Source organism: Dermochelys coriacea, chromosome 1 (assembly GCF_009764565.3).
Source record: "Dermochelys coriacea isolate rDerCor1 chromosome 1, rDerCor1.pri.v4, whole genome shotgun sequence".
Lineage (NCBI taxonomy): Eukaryota > Metazoa > Chordata > Testudines > Dermochelyidae > Dermochelys > Dermochelys coriacea.
Window position 1 is genome coordinate 176018337 of NC_050068.2, and position 22227 is coordinate 176040563.

At 40.3% G+C, this 22227-nt stretch overlaps 1 protein-coding gene across 12 annotated transcripts in view; it reads right to left on the reverse strand.

Moving 5' to 3' along the window:
• Window positions 1-21251, reverse strand: part of USP25 (ubiquitin specific peptidase 25) — a 148160-nt gene extending 126909 nt beyond the window's left edge. For 11 of the 12 annotated variants that reach the window (XM_043509274.1, XM_038391770.2, XM_038391739.2 and 8 more), the window contains exon 1: window positions 20971-21251. In XM_043509274.1, the coding sequence (XP_043365209.1) occupies window positions 20971-21015 (45 nt within the window). In that variant the 5' untranslated portion in view covers window positions 21016-21251. Of the gene's footprint in view, window positions 1-7082; window positions 7105-20970 lie in introns of those variants that run through there. The other variant, XM_043509290.1, reaches the window with a different exon arrangement.
• Window positions 21252-22227: the final 976 nt, after the last annotated feature.

Genomic DNA, 22227 nt, shown 5'->3' on the forward strand with positions numbered 1-22227 from the left:
TTTTTAACCTCAAAAAATATTACTATTTTTGAAAAATACCTCAAAAAGGTTTTATAAACCACCACAACATATTCAGCAATTACATTAAACAGCCTTTTATTTCATCCACTAGCATTTACTACAGGAAAGTCATCCCATTCACACTCAAATGGAGGGTGCGGGGGGAGGGGAGAAAGAGTTTCACCTGAACTGCACGTACGGATTCACTTATTATTTTTCCATGGTTGCTTTACTATAGATTTGCTCTCCCCTATGTAAAGTAGTAAAATCACCTGTGTTCATGTGCTTTTCACTACAAATATTAAGCCTGTCTTCTCTTTCTCTATCATATCCAAATAATAGTTGTGCTCCTCCATCAAATATCTCAGAGAGATATTTTACTTTGGTAGTTTTGCTCCATTTCCTTTGATACAAATTAAAAATCTGAACAAACACTTTGCTGGATTTTTTTCTTTTATTTGCTAAACTGCATGAGACAATAAGATACAACCTTAGCTACATCCCTGCTCCTTTTGGTCTCAATGTAGCTTTCCATTCTAGTATTAATCCTTTATCACCATTAAAATGAGGAAAATGCATGTTCTCGAATTTCAGTGCTTTTGAGTCCTTCACCAACATATATAAAGTACAGTTACAAAAACACTACACTAGATAAACAATGGAAAAACAGATAAATCCTTCACATGTGCTTTTGTTAATCACTTGAGATATGCTGCCCCAGCGTTATTTTTCTCCATCAACCTCAGAAAATGAATTTCCAGATGGATTTGATTACTAACAGCTCCATCAGAATGCCTAGTTTGCACAACTCTTAACATTTTCAGTATAATTTATGAAATACTTTGAAATATATGCACTGAAGTTTTGCATGAAAGTTAAGTACTACCCCAACTGTGCCCTGCCATTTTTACTCACATTGATGTTTCCTTTGGACATGTCTATACTAGAGTTTTTGGTCATGCAAACATCATAGCATATTTTAGTGCAGACACTCAACCATGTAAATGCTACTACAAAAACTCAATGTTTGCACTTGGTCACAGTTCACTGACAGAAAAAGATGGCACACAGTGTAGAGCAAGTCACAATCTGGAACCAACACTGGCAAGTGTTTGTATTAGGCTGGTCTACACTGGGAACTTACATTGGCACAGCTCTCTCTCCCAGAAATGTGAAAAATCCCACACCCCTGAATGATGTAGTTTAGTTGACCTAACCCCCGGTATAGACAGCACTAGGTCAATGAAAGGATTGCTAGTGCCTCACGAGGAGCTGGATTACCTCCACCGATGGGAGAAACCCCTCCCCCCCACTAATGTAGGTAATGTCTACACAGCAGCTGTGCTTCTGTAGCATTTCAAGTATAGACAAGCCCTTAGCATTCACACATTTCTGAGGAATATCTACACTAAAGTAACTGATTCAGTTAAGTTGAGTTACAAGTATAACTAAAAATGCTAGCACAGACAAGCTATGCATCTCCTCCTCCCACAAAGCAATCTGTGTCTTTCCTCTCTAATGCCTGCAAGACTACAAGACTTGTTCTAATCCTTCAAAACCCTGATCAAAATTCACTTTGTTTTTATTAGTCTTTCATGACAGACCTCCATCCTGGACATACAGATGTATTAAATTGGAACCAATGATAAGTATAGGCCTACTATATTTCTTATGCAAGCCTCACATCTGCCCATATTCACACCCTGTTCCATGTGTTTGTCACCCCATGCTGTGTTATGTCAAATTTAGATGGTCAATTATTCAGAGCTAGAGCCTGTAACTGTATCTATTGGTAGAGCACCACGTATACCTATAGTGCTGCATATACAACAACTGTTGAGTGTGACTACCTAGTTTAAAGTCACTGCTGTTAACTCAGAAGTTTTCTATTTTTCTGGCTTAACGCCAACCCTTTCTTTTATAATTCTGTATATCCATATTCCACATCTTTGCCCTTTCCAGCCAGCCACGCCTCTATGTAAGGAAATATATAATTAACGTTATCTGGGCTATACAATCCTAGTGGCGGAGTCTGGACAAGTAAAGCAAGACAGAATTGGCACTACACTTAGTTTCATACAGCTGAGGAAGATACTATAATCCCAAACAGTGCTATAAACTCAGATAATTTCGCCACTATCAGGTGCCAAAGCTCAACTGTAATTTACACTGTCATATTTCATGACAAACCCCATATGTATGATTCCATTCTGAACTACTGAACTGGTTCACAGGAAAAAATAAATTTTAGCCACGCTTTTTTTTTTTTTTTGGTAGTTGTATCTCCAAATCTCTCGTATATTCCTAAAAAGTTATATCCCAGCTCTACGCATGACACTTCCAATTTTAAAATTTTCATACTGCAAGTGCACACTGGTCATTTAAGACACTTCATGTGCCTTTGTTTCAAAGGCCCACAAAGACACTTATATTCCTGGTGATGAACCAGACGGCCTCAAACATTAGTAATGAGAAGTAGGACCTAATACAGAATACAACATTCAGCGCTTTTGGATTCAACATTTCATTCAAAGAAAAAATAAGTGTTCAAAACTCATTAGGAGAATTTTTCCCCTCTCATGGGACAAATACTTGAGCATTTATCAGTGCTAGGGATATTTTTTTAAGTCACACAAAAACAAAAAAACAAAAACATGCTCAAGAATGGTATTTTAATCTTAAATTCCTTCAAACAATACAGAAACCAAACCCTGCTTTCCTGACTCACAAGTACTGCATTATTGATTTAAATAGGAAAAACCTATCAGAATAAAGAATGCAGGACTTGGCCCCCTACATTTATTCTAAATTAGAATTTCTTTTACTCAAATAGGAATTGATTTTAAATGCAGCTGTTACTGGAACTGCCCCCAGCCAATTAGCTCATAAACTGGTCTCATCATGTGATGCTGTTGCTGTAATGGGAAAAATACTGACTGATTAGAGGATTACATTCCTCTAATCTATAAAAGGGCTTTTAGTTTCTACTATAAACAAATAATTAAAGATATAGGGAAATTATGCAGAATGGACATACAAAAGACCCTCAATTACCACAGAGAATGTCATCTCTGCAACGTTAATTATTTCTCCTGGGAACAGTTAAGATCAAGCCTACATCTCTGTATTTTCCAACAAAATAGTAAGCTTTTATTTACTGGTCAGGTTCCAAACCGGTAGCTTGCTTACATGATTGATAAATTAAACCTATCCACGAAGATACTAGGCAAACCAACATGTTAATAATCAATAGATATTTGGGCAGATCAAAATGCTTTGTTGCTGCCACATGCTTTATTACCAGTCATGTTTTAAGGCTACTTCTTATATCAAAAATACAGTACGTGTGATGACAGGAAGCCAAGTTTAAAAAATTGCCTTCTATACTCTAGAAAGGTACTGACCTGAGAGCCCTCACAACACAAGGCATCCACCCCCTGCTTTAAGAAAAAAGCCCTCATTTAATGCCATGAAGCATATCCAGTAAGGAGCTACTAAATCTGATCTGATCAAATGAAAAAAAGTTTTTACTGAATAATAATGCCATAATTCTCCCAATATACCTCAAACCCTCTCTGAAAGGATCACCTAGGTAGCAAAAATGGAGTTCAATCCTTGGCTTCTCTGCTAAGACTGCCAAAAAATGCCAATTACAGTTATGGTTTGTGCAAGGTGGACATTTATCCACTTGGAACTGGCCTGACACCAAACTTATTTCAAATAGGCGGCAGGAAAGTCAATGGAACTACCAGTCCACAACAGCATGGGTTGCATTCAATTTGGAGACAGAGAAAAGGGTGTTAAAATCCATTATCAATGTTTGGAGTCAACCAGTCCTCCCTAAGCTTTAAAAAGAAAATGTTTTTTAACATGTATTAATAAAACCAACAGCCATACTAGGTCAGACCAAATTGGGTCCATCTAGCCCAGTATCCCATCTTCCGTCAGTGGCCAATGCCAGGTGCTCCAGAGGGAGCGAACAGAGCAGGTAATCAAGTGATCCATCCTGTCACCCATTCCCATCTTCTGGCAAACAGAGGCTAGGGACACCATTCCTGCCCATCCTGGCTAATAGCCATTGATGGACCTATCCTCCATAAACTTATTTAGGTCTTTTTTGAACCGTTATAGTCTTGGCCTCAATACTGAATCAGTTTACCTTTCCATATTTTTGCTGACCAACACACAGTCGCTTTCCCTTTGGGAAGAAATGACTGATTTTTTGTTTTTCTATTTCATAACCGTTTCTATATAGCATCCTAAATATTTTGGGCTTTGATAGCTTGGCATGACTTCTCATTTAGTGTCTCAAAACGAAGCAAAATGTGATTGGTTTTGTACATTTTAATTCAAGTTACCAGTGCATTAAAGAGCTGTAAACAATCAGATTTTTAAAAAGGACTGAATTAGTGAGCTTCCCAGCTACAAATGTCTATCTAGAAATTAGAGAAAACACGATGCACAAAGAAAATAGTTCTATGGGGGTAGGGGGGAAGAAATCAACTGTTACCTAAATATTGTAAGCCAAATCATTCTCTATGTGAGGAAGACCTGTTCAGGGAACAGAGAACACTGCAAGTTCACTAATGTGGACTTTCCTCCAAACCATCCTAGCAAGGGGCAGGGAGGGGATACTTTGTATGCTCTGCCTCGCAAAACCCCACACAAGGGGAAGGGAGTTTGAGCCCCTAAAACTGCATGATGGCCCAGGTTCTACAGAGAGCTAGGGATACATGTCAGACGATCTAAGCCCCACTTTCATTACAAGATGGTTCTGTCACACTTCCATAGCCTAGTAACTTTGGGTACATATACACTGCCAAAAAAAGCCATAGCAGCAAATCTCAGAACCCAGGTCTACAGACTCAGGCTTGCACCACAGCACTAGAACTAGAAGGGTAGGCATTCCCACGTGGGCTCTAGAACCTGACAAGGAGGGTGGGTCTCAGAGTTCTAGCTCCAGCCTGAGTGTGAACATATACACTGCTATTTTTAGCACCCTAGCGTAAGCCCAAGCGTGTAAACCAGTGGTTCTCAACCCACAGCCCAATTAGCACACAGCTGCCACATTGGTCTGGCAGGTGGCGGGGCTGGCTGCTGGCCCACACTGGGCGCTCTGCTCCCAGCCCTGCGCCCCGGCGCTCCCGGCTGCCCAGCCCTGCGCTGTGGAGGGGTCTCTGGGTGGGGGGTGCTGGGCATAGGGAACTGTGGGAGGGCTTTAAGGGAAAGGGGCACTGTAGTTCTCAACCTGCAGCCCACAATGATTAATAGGTTGAGAATCACTGCTGTAGACCCACACTGAGACTCGCTGCCATGTTTGGGGGTTTTGTTTTGGTTTTTGCACTGTCAACAAACCCTTAGAGCTAGCCTTCAGCACCCCAGGGGTGGAGAGCGAGAAAGGCCCTTACAGAGGAAAAGGGAAGAAACAGCACTCTTATGTGTGTAACCTACAAGTTTTTAGGAGATGAAGAATGGGGGAGATGCTACACACAGCAGCCCTTCCCACAACCCCATGGTTTCAGATTCACAGAGGCATCATCATATTGTTCTCTCTTGGAGAATCTTCAGGAGTTTCTGGGGCAACAAACACTTCTTTCTTTGAAGGATTTTCTGTTCTATTTTGCTCACATCTCCACAGTAGAGGCCATGAATCTAAAATTTTTAGAAGATGATGAGGGACTGCATATACATAACACACGAAGATTAAACTCAGCAATTTGGTAGTTCTGTTACTTGTTAATATTTTTGAACGTAACCCACATTATTAGAAGTTATTTAATTCTTATAGGTCACTCTAGCTCTTGTTGAAATCAACTTCAGTGTCACCACTGACTTTCATGGCAGCAACATTGGGTCCAGTGTCAAGAAGGTATAATAAATACTGGTTCTACCCACACGATATCGTTTAACACACAAAATGTGTTGGTAAAGTAAAATGACTTACCTTCAGTCTCATTTGTTCTAAAATGAATTTCCATTAGCATTCAACTGAATCAAGCGAAGCTTTGCTTCTGGGGAAGTGCCTCTGTGTTATTTGTGTTTTATATTCTTAGGTAACTTATGATTAACCATTAGCAAAAATATCTTTGTTCCATTCAAGTGTGGATATTCTTATGAAGTCCACAAGATTTTAGGTTGTTTTTTATTCAAAGGATGATACAGGTTTACAGAAACTTTCTAAATTGAGCATTAAATCCAGGCATGTAAATAATCTATGCAAGAATCTAGCTGGAACACCAGTTGCCTCATTCTGCATTCTGATTGGCTGAATGGGTCTTTTTTATGCTGTCACAGTCGCTCACCAACACAGCTAGAGTTTTATCACTCACACAGAGAAAATTTCCATTTTTGATTATACTTATTGAGCAATGGGCAAGTTTCAAGTGGGTAGGGTCAAAGACAGGTCATGTTATGGGCATGGGAGGCAGACAGAGGCACTTGGGGGGTAGTGAGAAAGTGAAGGAGAAAAGCGGATATATTTTAAAATGCCCCTTCCCCTGAAGTTTCAAGCTACCTTTTCAGCAGCTTGTTATCCTTCAGACCACTTTTAACCCATTTTCCAGTGTAAAAGGGTTAGTTGATTTTGTTCCCATTTTCCCTTTTTTTAAAGAAAACAAAAAAAAAAGCAAGCTGAAAGTGGCTGTTAAGAAAATCTGCTTTTGCAAGGTCAGCTAGGATTCTCAAGGAGTTCAGGAAACTGTACCAAGACACAGAGAGAGAGTGTTTAAATAAGCATATTCAAAAAAGCTGAGTAAAGATGTTTTAGCACCTTTTCCCTACTTCTGTTATTTTTCCATAAACCCTGAAATCTCTTAAATTAAATGTAAAAATAATAGGCCTAACAACAATAAGTCACTCCAGAATGTGCATTAGTAGTGGTCCACTTTTCAGTGGTAAAGACACAAGACTAAACAACACACTCAAGGGTATGCCCGAAGTGCCTCCTAATGTAAACACTAAAGTGGCTTATTGATATATTATTCAACAGCTTTTTAAATGCTGAGATCCCCTTATGATATAAACACTATCAGTGTTACTGTCAACAATGAGAATCTTTAAAGATACCACTGTATTGACCTAACCTCAGTTTGCTGTGCCAACCTCATGTTCCTCAGGCAAATGAAGCTTTTCTGTGAGCATGGAGGAAAATGAAATATTCCAACTTAAACAATGTTCCACAAAAGAGAATACACTAAACTCAGATTTCTGCTACAGAAAAAAATCCTACATACTGTGCAGCATAAATTAAGACTTCTGCTATTTTCTCTTTGTTACATACAGAGGATGTCTTTATTACAATGAGATCACATTTTTTCTCCCCCAGTACCAGTGACACATTTATATAAATGTGATTTGTTGACTGTTTCACTTGAACCTCTCTGGTCCTTCTGTAAAAGCTTTAAAGGCAGCCTTTTTTTAGACAAAGTTAACTACTTTGTTTAATTAAATGATTATTAATCCTACTTGGGTGTCCCCAGGGTGTCATTTTTAACCTGTCCAGGTGTTTTTAAAAAGGTCTGTTAATAAGCAGGCACTGACTCAAGAGAACAATTCTATACAAGAAGGGAAGAACACACTACACTAAGTTACTTAACAAGTTGGGTTGTGGGGGTTTTTCTTTGTTTGAAACCAGTTCTCATTTCTATGATTTAGAAAAGAATCTACTGCCAAACACCAAGACATCACTGACACATGCAACATCTCTGCAGGAAGAGTACTGAAACATTACGGACTACCTGCAGGAGGCTTTGTCTGTGAAGGTCACCGAGTAGTTTTGATTTCATTAATTAATAATCTTAACATATGCAATGATACGCAGAACATTATGGAGGCACAGATATTATGTCCATTATTAAGGATGCACTAAGATTTGCACCCAAGGCTAGAGTAAAAGCTCCCCATCTCACACAGTTTTTTAAAAAAATCTGTTGAGAAAATTGATAGAATGATGCTGAAAGGGCACTTTCTAGTTCATTTTATTAATGATTTTTTTCCACTTGAATGATTGTAATCGAATCATACAGATAATTCTAACTTTCTATACAGATAATGCTCATCGAAACCTTAAGCATATACATTTGAAAGTATTAGTTTGTCACTAAGCTAAACTCGTAAAAAAATTGTTGTTCATGATTGTTAACATCATCAGGCCATGTCAATAGCTCAAGTCACTCTTCAGTCACACTGTGATATCTGAGATAGTAACTTGTTGTCATCCTTCCTCTTCAGTCAATTTGCATGCTGCAATTCTATTGACTGAGATGAACCAGTGGAGTGTGTAAAACTCTGTATGTGAGCAAAGTTCTCATTTCACAGGTTACTGGACACATACACAAATAAAAGACAACTGTCCTCCCTCTCCCCTTCCCTCCCCAACAGCCTTCTTCCAACAAGGTCCCCATAGAGGAAAGAACAGAGATGCTACTGTACTTCAGCCATAGCTTTTTCATTGCTTTCACCTTCACAGGACATATGGCAATATAATCTTCAGCATTCTGCATGAAGAAGCCAATAGGCAGCAGAATCTTTCTACTTCACTATGCAGGACGATAATGAAGCAGACATAGCGCCCCCTCCCACCTTCCACACATACTCCACCTACACTAAGAAGTAGTGGCAGAATTATCACACTCCCAGAGGGTACAGGTTGTATCTTCCCTCATGATAACACAACTTCTTTAATCCTAGAGAAGGGAAGAGAAAAATAATGTGGCTAAAGATGGATAAATCATGGAATCCGTAACTTCTAATAGCACCATTATGCATACAAACGATTCAAAGGAGGTGGTAGCCACCAGCAGCAGCACATCAGAGGAGACGACCACAGGCAACTGGACAGACTTCCCTGGGTTCGGGGTTCCTGTAACACTACTGATATCCTAAATTTCTCAGTTTCCTCCTACCCTTAACTTGGGCTATCCACATGGAATCCTGCAGGCCTTCTGGATCTCTGGCTTCCAGCCAACTTCACCAAGTTATTTGCTCTCTACTTCAGTGTCTCCATTCCTTGATTCCTGCTCCCACTCTCAGATTTTCCTCCTTGCAGGGTTTCTAAAGACCTCAGTAAAATATACCATTGTTTCTGTTGATCTGTAGACCCTGTGGCTCTTTGAAAAGCTAAAGGAATGCAAAGATGGAAAGAAGAGCAGGAATCAAAGTGCTGACCCTGAGAGAGCAGAAGGATAGTGAGAAGCTGACTTATGAAAAGGCTGACCAGGAAGCCAGGGCCAGACAGAGCTCCTAAGCTCCAGAAGGATGCCTAGTGGCCAAGCTCACCTGTTCCCACTACTGTGCAGAATGTTGCAGCCTCTATAAGGTGTCTTGTCCCATTCCTCAGCTACTCCCTAGGCAGGTTTGAAATATTTCTTACTTAAAAAAAAAAAAATCAAGTAAATTCTCCAACCAAAAATCTTTGTTAAAAAGATTGAGAAAACATATCAGTAACTTAATAAAAATCTTACATAAATCTTGTAAACAAGCAATGGAAAATCAGGAAATGCATAGTTAAAGCGCTCAAAAATGAATAAACGCTGAGACAACCATATCCCTCTATAGCAATCAGTAACCACAAGACATTAGAATGTTTTACCCTTCATTGTACAGGTTTTCCTGGGGCTGAATTATAGACCAATCCTGCAAGTTGGTGCACTGTAATCAATGGGAGTTAAGGACACTCTTTGGCTTGGGTCCTACAATAAAGAAAACTCTTTCAGGTGAAAGGCGCCTTTAAAACTCCCCAATGGAAATTTGATTACTGAAGGTTCCAGGACCGTCAAGGGAAGGAAAGAAAAGGGTGAGGAGGATCCTTTAATTCTAGTATCTGATTTTTTTTTAAAAAAGAGAATAGAGAGATTTAAGATGCCAGAATCAAAGAACTTCTGCAAAGGGAGGCCACAGAAGTGAGGGAAAAGCTGTGGGGGAAGAAAACAGTAGAAATAAATCAATACAGGCCAACAAATCATGCATGCATAGGCTAAAAAGTGATATGGTCCTTCAAGAACAGATGAAGTAGCCTCAGAAGTTACAGAGAAGACAAACAAATGAGGAAACGCTTTGGAGAAAGGAAAAGAAAAACTGGAAAAAGAAGTGGAACCCTGCAGAGAAAGAAAGTGTGATACTAAGTTTTGCAAATAATCCCAAAGCCAGTTAAAAACGCTTTTATACATTAAAAACAGTTATTTATAGACTATTTTCTCTTGAAGCAAACACTTATTTTTATTCAATAATTCAAAATTGTGGGCATTCTTACTGAGTAGGGAAAAAGAGCAGAGCTCAACTTAAAGGTCAGAATTAAGGTTACTGTGACTTGTTGAAACAGGACATATTCTCTCCTTAATATTTATACCTGGTGATTCCCAGACTGCACATTTCATAAAGCACCACCAGCACATCACTTAGGAAAAATGCATCAATGCCTCCATGAAGTCAGCAAGGGAGCAAAAAAACCTAATGCTAACTCCCAAATGGGTTGAGAGGGGCCAAAGAGTAAGGTTACCATATGTCTGTATTTTCCTGGACATGTCCGGCTTTTTGGTTCTTAAATCACCGTCCGGGAGGAATTTTTAAATATCTAAAAACATCTGGGATTTTGCCATTATTTTTCCCCAAAGAGTTGATCATTTGAGAAAGAAAGTGAACACTGATCAGTCGAGAGAGTGCCCACCTTTTTCCCCCTGACTCCCAGCGTTTGCACCACGAAACAGCTGTTTCATACGGCTAGGAGGGAGAGGGAAGAAAGGGGAATGCAGCACACTCAGGGGCTGAGGCAGGGATTTGGGAAAGGGGTCCAATGGGGCAGCGAGGGAGTGGAATTGGGGCTCCGACTTTGGGAAAGGGGTTGGAAGCAGGGCGGGAAAGGGGTGGGGTGGGGCCGGAGGGGGGCCGTGCAAGCAAATACCCCCCACCCGTGGAGTATCCTCATTTTTGAATATTCAAATATGGAAACCCTACCAAAGAGAGTAGACTCAGGACCACCTTCTGTGGCTGAAAGGAGTAGGGGACTTCACAAGACACTCTCAGCTAAGGATAACAAAGAGATGTTATAGGCAACTGCATGTTTGAAATGTGTATACTTCCCAAATTGTGAATACATGTACTATGCATCATTTACTGATTTAACAAGATATTGTGCTGAACTTCCATGTCATTTTCAAACGAGCCAGAGCAATACAAAAAATTTTCTTCAAATCTACAGTAGCCAAAAGCACACTAATTTTAACATTCAACTTGGTAACTTTAAAGTAACACTTAGCTAAAAAAGGATATTGCTGAAATTTAAAGAAAAAATTAAAAACTTTTAATTAGAAAAACAAGCATGGAAAGTTTTGTCCTAAAAGCTGAACTTTTCATGACTTCCTTTTTTGCACAGGCATATGATTATAATAGAAACAAATTTAACTATAGCAAATTTAACTAGAGCATTTGCTATTCACCAAAGAATGTATACAAATTAGATTTTTCATAATAATTCAGACTGATACTTTACAGTCTCAGAGTGAACCAGAAAGAAATTAATCCAGCTGGACTCCCTGTATTTCACAACAGTACTTATTATACTGTTCTCCAGCAACGAACTATAACTAACTATTCAATATGTATGAAGGATCCACAGAAACCTATGCCTGGTATTACATCACAAGGTTTAACTTGCATGAACTTGCACCAAATCTAGGTGACTAAAGTCAGATTCACAGGTCCTCTGACTTCAATGGGCTTTGGATCAAGCCCTTAAAGCTATGTGGTCTCTGAAGACCATCTGCCAAATGAATTATTCTCCTCTCAAACGCAAGAACCTAATATACTTCTTGAAAATGCATAGAGGATTATTAGTTTGACACTTAAGAAAAAAATCAGAAGCATTCAAGTTAAGGAGAACATCTGAGGTATGTCAAAAAGAAAAGGAGTACTTGTGGCACCTTACAGACTAACAAATTTATTAGAGCATAAGCTTTCGTGAGCTACAGCTCACTTCATCGGATGCATCCGATGAAGTGAGCTGTAGCTCACGAAAGCTTATGCTCAAATAAATTTGTTAGTCTCTAAGGTGCCACAAGTACTCCTTTTCTTTTTGCGAATACAGACTAACACGGCTGCTACTCTGAAACCTGAGGTATGTCAGTCTGTCTTTACTTGAAACCTGTCATACTGAGACATTTGTACGTTTAAATGAGTAAAATTAAGCGCTGTTTATTTTCTATCATATTAACAAAGAAACTCTTAAAAATTTTATTCAGCACAATTTATCTCCGTTGCAGTTAATTTAGCAACCTAGCGTAAAATCAGCATTGTTTTGACCAAGGCATATGAAGTCAAAAGATTTGCATCAGAAAAAAAAAAAAGCAGACTGATATTAGAATTTGCATTTCAATGTTTTTGTTGCTTTTAAGAAAAGTAGTTCAGACACAGAAGTTAAATGTCTGATGTGAATTTCCAATATTAATCTGATCACTCTGTTACTCCAATTCCAATGACTTTGTACTATAAACTACTAGGATTCCATATAGAATCTCTATCCTCACCCAGAATATCTATCCTGACAAATGAGTAAATAATTCAGTGTTGTAAACTCTCACAATACTGGTATTTTTTCCTCAAAGCTTCAACTCTTGGATTCATGTGAGAACACCAGCTTTCTTTAAACAAAAAAATTTCAACACTCACCTTTTCAAAGTAAAGATTGAATATATGACCTCTAATGTTTCAATAACCAGAAGGCAAATAATAAACAAACTAATATGTTTAATCTTATAAATTTTAAGACAACTATATCTGGGGGCTTAATTTGTGATTTTTGAATGCAGCAATACCCACAAAGAGCCGATCTGTAGTGCACAGGACAGAATTCACAATGCCTCGCACAGGCATTTGTGAAATAAATCAGTCTCCTAGTCACCACACCAGACCCCTATTTATCTTTTCAACAATCTTAAGACCGTCCCATATCGCAGTCAGCTATAATTTTGCTATTGAGTTTAACGGGAGGAGAACTGGAGTCTTAGGAGATTTAACTTCAGGAATAGGACTTAATTGATTTGTTGCAAGCTTTGCTATACTAACAAATTCTCCAAATTCTGGAAAATGAACAAGTGCCAGGATTAGGAGTGCTCAAAGAATGCAACAATTTAGCTGAGTTTTGCTTGGCCCTGGCAATGCATGGCAGTTTTGGAGACCCATTTATTTTTTAGCTAAAGAAGGTAGGATTTAAAGCAAGTTTTAGTACTAAATGGTTCCATCTTCCCAATGTTAAAAATACATTCTTTTGAAACATAAATTACCAACATATATACTGTCAGAAACTAAGAATTTGAACTAGCATTAAGAAAGGTGGGATTTGCTCCTCAGAACATAAAACTCTTCATATGGGAATACTGAAAGTGTTCACAATTTCTAACCTACAAACCACCATGGGGAGAAGAGAGAGAACCAGGCCTTTTGCCAAACAGGGAGGGAGGGGAGGGGAGGGGAGTATACTCCCAATTACTGATTACCATTCAGTAGCTAAACATGCAATTGTATTCTTTTTTCAACTTCACACCTATAAATCACTTTGAGACCACAGGTTTTTTTAAAAAGTCTGCAAAGATAGTGATGAAGAAAGCTACACATTTCTTGAAACGGACATGATCACTTTCACTTCTACTATATGCAAAAATCAAACACGGAAGTTAATGCTGCTATTGTATCAACAGCCGTTCATGCTTAATCCTACCTCATCCTTTTTTACCTAGAGCTTTGAAGGCTATAATACATATATAGTAATTGAATCATACATATTATTCACATAAACCTCTGAAAGATGATGTATGGTAATCAGTTGTCACTCAACAAAATTTTCACTCAGAGTTCAATTATTTCATACCATTAAGAGAATGGCTGCTTTATTTTTAAGTATACCAAATAGCACTTTAACAGGAATAGTCATATTTTATAACAAATAATAAAGAAGAACTGTCAAGCCTGAAAATTTCCAATTCATTTTGGAATTTATTACTATTACAGTAACTTTTCTGCACTTAGACATATTGGTACTAATGTACCATCTTCCTAACAACATGGATATTGTTCACATTGTGATGCTGGAATACCACCCTTTAACATAAGGTTAGAGATAGAGATGCTGAGTGCCCTCAACTCACAGACCAAGGAACACAGGTCCTTCTCAACGTGTCTGCTGGTGCAGTAGCTTAGTTTTGTAAAAAAAAAAAAAAAAAAAAAACCCTCTACTTTTTAAAAAACAAAAAAATGTTAAGTTTCATTTTCAAGAAAACACATGGCTTGCTTTCATTTAAACCTTTCCCTGCACTGATACCCATACACTGCATAGCTGTACTTATTAGTGCAGGAGAATAGAAAGGGAAACTAACTAGCGTAGCCCAATCCTGCAAACATTAACTTTTCACTATTGACTAGTAATAAAACTATGGTAAGCAATTCCAGCTAAGTCAGAAGAACTCCTCACCTTAGTAAGTCTATGACCCTTAATAACTGAAGTACAAAAAGTAAACTACATAAACAAAAGTAGATTAATCTCCGTTTCTTCCATGGCAGACAAGAATATCTGATTTTTTTTTTAAAAGGCAGAATTTAAAAAAAAAAAAAAAATAACACCCCTGCCTTTTCAGGTTCATTATATATTACACAAAAGTTCAGTTGTCCTTCTGCCCCCCCCCCACACCTTGCAGATCACTTTTAATGGTCCAATATATACAGATATTTAGAAGCACTTAACATAATGTGTTTTTGAAAATGTGTTTTAACCTTTTAATTCGAAGTTGTGATTCTTTTATAAACCTTGATAAATGTTATTTATAATAGCCATAAATATTTTTGTTTTTGTTTTAACAATGTAAATCAAGCCACTTTGGAGTTCTAAAAAGAACTAAAAACAAGTTTATTAGTTAAAGACACCTTGTGCATTTGTATATTTTGAACTTGGACTTGATCCAAAAGCAATTCAAGTAAGGTCTTTGAAGCAGGAACTGTGTTATGGGCTTGAACAATGCCTAGTACAATGAGGTCCTGCATCAAGACTGTGGCTCAGATGTTACCACAACACAAATACATCATGATGTCACTGCAGGCATTCCCATTGAGTTCAATGAGGTTTGGATTAGGTCCTAAACATGCATTTAATAGTAAAGTCATAATATGGTCCACCAACTTAATAAATATAAATCCCAATTTCACAAAGATTTTTTGTCTGCCTTTTACAACATGACGATAAAATCCAGGAAATATTCGATAACTTATTAGGCGGGGGGGGGGGAGGGGGAGAAGGGCAAAAGATGTTTTGTATTGATCAGACTTGCATAAAATTGAGTTTTACCTCCTGTTGTAAATAATGAGCAGGGTCTGTGTTCAAACATAAGTGACACATAATAAGGCTTTATACACAAATCACCAAGTATTTTAAAAATAGTCAACACAATCACAGCATTCCCTCCAAACATGCTTTTATGACGAATTCACAACAAATATTTTGAATATCTGAAGCTGATGCCGGCACACAGCAAACTAACTGGTCGCAATAGCAAGAGTTCAAAGTCATGTTCACAGTACCATTATTTCAGTGGGGTTGTTGATCTTAAAACCATGAATTGTGGAAAAAGTTGTACAGCACTTCCTAAATATTTTTTTTTTTTTTTTTAGAGAGTAGACCACAACATAGGAAAATGGTCCTTCAGATAATCTCCCCACCCTTTCATGACTGCATGAACCAGTTCTCTGCCCCACCTCTATAATAGTCTCATGACAACTACAGCAACTGTTCATGGAAAAGTAATATTAGGGAGTAATATAACATTTCAGCTGTTATTCAATGCAATTTAATAGTAGGAAACAGGAAGAGCCAAAAATCACATGACCAGCCAACTTTCTGCAGGCCACCAGCAAGCCACAAACCAAAAGTTTGGGAAAGGGCATTTAAGGGAAACACATTTTAATCTATGGAAGATGCGAAAAGAAAAAAAGCAAGTTGTCTTTTTCCTAGCAAAGTGCTGTATGTCATTTAAAAAGTCAGTGCTACATATCCTGAATACAGGATATTTCTAAAAGATGAGATGAACTGCCACCTCTAATTTTGTTCTATTATGATCACAACTACACTGGCAACATTGAGACAGTTCAGCAGCAATGATAACGGTCACAGGAACTGCAGCATAAATAAAACAAGCTTTTTGTTTGTTTTAAAAACAACAACAAAAAATCCAGTCCTTCTCTGATTTGCACACAAACCAGGATAATCATTGCAAATTGGTACCATGTGTTGGCTGTTCAGAGGCCAGTGTAAAATTAGTGATCTAGAGCCATTTCTTATTAGACAGGAGGTCAGCTGTAGATTACACTTCCGTAGAGTTAAGTGACACAGTGGTGAAGAGACATATGATCTGTGTACACTATTGTTTCTCATTTTCTATCATTGGAAAACTGTGCATTTGAGTTTTGGTGGTGTACACAATGTCTAAGGGACTGGAGGCTCTCCACAGCAAGAGTGACAGATTACAACTGTGTTCCTTTGGAAAGACAACTTGAAGACACATCTACCAAACTGAACGGCCAACTGTGTGGAATCAAACAATAAAAATTCTTTACCTTCTCATTAAGAAGCCTGACCAAAATCAACATTTTACTGGAAGGAAAAGAGAATAAGAGTCAGATAGGAGCCAAAAGTTAACGAAATATTGGGAATACCTCTGGACAAAAAACAAAAAGCTACCAGCCTATTTACTTTTATTAAAATACTTGTATATAAACATGGACATTACAGATGACCCCATAAATACTGAACAATGTTACAAATTCCCAAGTTGGACACAGCAACAAGACTGATAATATGATCCTGGTTATTCTTTGATTCAAGAGATAGAGAGCAAATCTTGAGTAACATAAAAGGCAAGATGCCCAATAAAGGAAATAAAGATCCAATTTTAAACAGATCCAGATTCTCTAAGTAAGGAAAACAATATTAGGCCTTGTCTATACAAGGAAGGATTTGCCAGTATAGCTTTACCAGCAAAATCTCAGAGTGTAGACACAACTTATACGAGTAAAATTTCTTTTGCCCGTGTAACTGTCTACACTAGTGCTTCTGCCAACATAGCTATGTCGGTAAGGGGTAAGATTTTTTTCACATTCCTAAATCACATAATTATGCCAGCAAAACTTTTAAGTGCAGATCAGGCTCCTAGCCTGAGTGAACCAAGCTTTCAAGTTAACTATACAGCATTGTACCAAAATAAACCCATATTTTAAAGTATTACAAAAGCTGCTAAATACTTCCTTAGTAACAGAAAGAGATCCTGATTAATTAGTTACTGAAAACCACAGTTATGATGAGTAAAGATATTCTGCTGACTCAAAGTCATCTCTTGGAAAGCTAATAATACATTTGTACCTTATACGTAGTTTCTCTGCACTAACAGAGGACAGTCATGAGAGACTTTCAGACCTTGCCTACAAACAAAAAAGCACTCTCCACTCCTCTCCCCCAATAAAAAAAAAAAAAAACTCTCACCATGTTTAGCTCCAGTTCAGCTAAACCAGTAGGAATTTTTGTAAATTTTCCCTGTTTAGATAAGGTATTAGTCCATTTTAATATTTTACATAATTTGCTAGTATATTTTCTGTAACATATTATTTGGTTTATTATTTGTTTAAATCTATCAGCATGTAAACTCTTGATTGTATCCATTAAGATTTGGAGCCGTCACATGGAAGACAAAATTTGCAACCTGAACTAAAGGTTGTTTTCTCACATACATTTCAGGGAAAATAAGTCATAGAAAATGTAGTATAAGGCAGATTTTTAATGTTACATATAGCTGATAAATATTGATAGATATTAAAACTAAAATAATTTAAAATAATGTGCTTTTGCATCAGTTTTTTGGCTTGAAAAATTAATGAACTCTGAATCCTCTTTGAACGGCAGAGATTTATTAGTTTACTCAGATGATACAATGCAAACAGTTTTACCGTATGCTCTTTGGAGCAGTGCAAATAATAAACTACCAGCAGCAGCAAGATTTTAGTATTAGAGTTCTTGCTAATTCAACTTTTTTCCCCCCAAGTTGGATCACTAGTTGAAATTTAATCACAACCAACCACTTCCAAAGGGGAAAGAGAAAGGAATCCTCAGCTACAGACCATTGCCCACTGGTCTATCTGACAGCCCTGACTACACTAGAAACGCTAAAGCGACACAGCTGTAGTGCTTCAACACAGACACTTACTACACAAACAGAAGGGGTTCTTCAATCTGTGTAGTAAATCCACCTCTCTGAGATGTGGTCGGTACGGTCAATAGAATTCCTCTGTCAATCAAGCGATGACTACACTGGGACTTCGATTGACTTTACTACACCTCTCAGAGATGTGAATTTTTCACAACCCCTAGCCAGGTAGCTAGGCCGACTTAACTTTCTAGCACAGACCGGCTCCATGATTGTTTTGATTATCTGTCAAACATAATCAACAGAAAGAAATGTAAGCAACCAGATCTACCAGATATTACGTGTCTATAACCAAGCTCCAATACAATAATTAAGGGCTATTCAAGTACACCTCATCAATAATAGCATTTTAAGTTAATTGATTGGTCACAAAAGGTGTCATACTTGCAGTAGTAGAAAATGAAGTTCTCTACTAGTCACAAAACACAGGCTCTGGCAGCAAGACTTTGCAACAGTAGCTTGTTAGCACACTTCAATTTAAATTGGTATTGAACACTTCAGGAATGAGAAGATAAATTTAGTCCATGTCCATTCAGCCTTTCCCCTCTCTGCTGAAACTGCCAACAAATGTGCAAATTATTGTTAATTGTGACGGCAATCTTTAGAAGCGGGCACCTCTCTTGAAGGGCTTATCTAAATTAGAAAAGAGTACTACTTTAACGATACCAATATAGAAAAAGCAGCACAACCCCACAGTAAGGACAGTTATATTGGTGTAGCTATTCCCACATGGAAGGTGAGAATAACTATACCAGTACACACTTTTATACTTGAATAGCCACATCCATACCAGAGTTTTACTGGTACGACAACTTTGGTTAAATATACCAGCCCCCGACAAAGTTACACTGATGAGAAAGCGTAGACTTAGCCTTACTTAAGCTTAAGTAAAGCTATGTCTACACTAACGTTTTTGTTGGTAAAACTTTTGCCCGTCAGGGGGTGTGAAAAAAAACCCCACCCTCACTCCCCGACCATCACAAGTTTTACAGACAAAAGCGCCAGTGTGGACAGTGCTATGTCGGCAGGAGATGCTCTCCCGCCAACATAGCTACTGCCGCTCGTTGGGCATGGTTTTATTATGCCAATGGGAGAGGTCTCTCCTGTCACTACACCAGGGACCCTACAGTGGTACAGCTGTGCTGCTGTAAGGTCTGTAGTGGAGACAGTCACAACTCATTTCATGTTAGCCAATGAACAGCAACAGACCGTACCAATTTTCAGCAGTGACAGAGTTGAAAGGTTCCACTCACCACCAGCTGCTTAAATCCAACTGGAAAAATGCAATTGATAAAGTCACTAAATATACAATCTTCAATTTTAATAAGACCTCCAAATATATTTTACAATCATTTTATGACTCCATTGTTATATGCTCAGAATAGCTTCTGCTTTAAATATCTACTGATATCAGTATCTGTATTTTACACTTAAGTAACACCTTTTATCCTGTATTTTATATGTACAGCATAGCACCTTTCTCCTCAGAGAATTACAAGGCACATTATGAAATATTGGTACTATCCTACAATCTTAGTCATGTGAATATTTTTTTCTTAGATAAGTATCCCATGAGTTCAACAGGACTACTCATGAGGGAGTCTGAAGACTGTACCCAGCATACCTGTACCACCACTGAAATACAGGTTTCAGAGTAGCAGTCGTGTTAGTCAGTATTCACAAAAAGAGAAGGAGTATTTGGGGCACCTTAGAGACTAACCAATTTATTGGAGTACGAAAGCTTATGCGCAAATAAATTTGTTAGTCTCTAAGGTGCCACAAGTCCTCCTTTTCTTTTCACTGAAATACAGCTACCTTTGAAGTGAATGGAAGCAACATGGCCTTGCACTCCAGAGCACCCTGCACAATGAAGGCGGGAGGTGATTTTGCTGGAGGCTCAGCACAAGCTACTGTTTTTTTCATGTGGGTGTACCACAGGCTATTTAGGAACTCTACTCATCACATCTGAGCACATCCGGAGGGAAGCTGCACATTCTATCTATCTAAAGGAATTCAAAGGTTATCACTGTGACAGTCCCCTCTCCACTTCTCCTCAGGCATGACAGACGGCACCCGTGGTTACTATAACAGCATGCGCCAACTAGACCGATCCACTCACTGGCATGTACTGATTTCACATCCTGACATAATTAGACAACCAGGTTTTGTTCATAACTTTCACGTTCAAGCGCCGTACAAAAGGAGCACGCTCCAGAACCACCAAGGCCTGGGGAGATCGGCTCTAAAGATCTTCTCGGGGAAGGACTGGAGGGAAGGGAGGGAAACGCTGGCTGACCGGGGCGGGCTGGGCAGGCGGGAGGGGCGAGTTGTTTACAACGGGCGCTGGGTGAATGGCTACTACCCCACAGAGCTCCTGGCGCGAGAGAGACAAATTCGCGGGGCGGGGCGGGTAGGACCTAATGGAGAAGAGACATCATGCGATATATACAGCGCCCACCGCAGCCCCTGCCCCCGCCCCAGCTCGCAGCCCCGCCAGTCCGACCCGACCCAGCCCGCGGCGCCGCCGCCCGCCCGCCCGCCCGCCCGGCTGGCTCGCTGCTAAGGTCACAGCGCGAAGCCCCCCCACCCCACCCCCGCGGCGCTCCGGCTCCGGCTCCGGCTCCAAAGCCGGGCCCTCGCGTAGCCCAGCGGCCGCAGGAGGGCTTCCCCCGGCGGCGCGGGCTGGGCCGGGCTGGGCCGGTCCCCGCGCAGGGCCGCGGGCGGGCTGCACGGTCGGTACCTTCTGGGCTTTGCTCTGCTGCAGCACGTTCTGCTCCACGGTCATGGCCGCGTCCCCCCGGCGCAGAGCAGCAGCAGCAGCAGCAGCAGGCGGCGGCGGCGCGGGCAGCGGAGAGGCAGGTGCCGGGCCCGGAGTCGGGGAGGGCGGGGGCGGGGGCGGGGGCGGGCCCGACTGGGCGCGACGCGGACGTGCCGCCCTGGGACGGGAAGAAGCGGGTCGGCTCAGGCCCGGCTGCTGCCCGCCGCCTAGCCCGGCCCGGGCCCCGGAATGTGCCGCCCGCTCCGCCCCCGGCTCGCAGCCCGGCCCCGCAGCCAACCACCGCCTGCTCGGCGCCCCGCCCCGCCCCGGCTCCTCCCTCTCCCCAGCCACTAACCCGCGGCCCTGTCTTCCCTCCGCCCCGCTCCTCGCTAGTCCTCCGGCTCTCCCTCTGCCTACCCCCTACCTCCGCCACTGCCCTCCCGGCCCACCTGCTTCTTTACCACAGCAGCGACTCCCTCACCTAGGAGCCAGGCTTGCTGGCCGCCTTTCCCACTCTGATCCCTCCTTCTCTTGCTCCTCAGGAGCTGCTGCTCCAGCGAATCACCAGTGATAATATGTCTTACTGTATTGTCATAGGTTTCAGAGTAGCAGCCGTGTTAGTCTGTATTCTCAAAAAGAAAAGGAGTACTTGTGGCACCTTAGAGACTAACAAATTTATTAGAGCATAAGCTTTCGTGAGCTACAGCTCACTTCATCGGATGAAGTGAGCTGTAGCTCACGAAAGCTTATGCTCTAATAAATTTGTTAGTCTCTAAGGTGCCACAAGTACTCCTTTTCTTTTTGTATTGTCATAGTGCCTGGGATCCGCACTTGTGGATCAGGACCACATTGTCCTAGACGCTGTACAAGCACAATAATAGTGTCCACCCTCCCCAGGCTAATACCTCTCCTCCCCCCCCCATCACTAGTGTTCTTACACTCTGCCTTCTCCCTGAGCCGTGGCAGCAGTACCCGTGTCTGTCTCCCCGTCACTAGTGTTACACCCTTCTTGCCCCTTCCCTTCCACTTCCTCCTCTTACTTACTCAGCCCAAGAAGAGCAGCAGGACTTCCGCTCTCTCCCCTCACTACCCAGGCGCCAGTGTCCGTGTCCTCCTCTTCCAGGGCAGCAGTTGAGCTTTTACCTAGTCATTAGTGTTACTACCCATCCTCTCCAGCTGTTGCTGCAGACGAGGAGGAATTCCTACCCAGTCATTCCTGTTACCTTCTTTCCCCTCTTC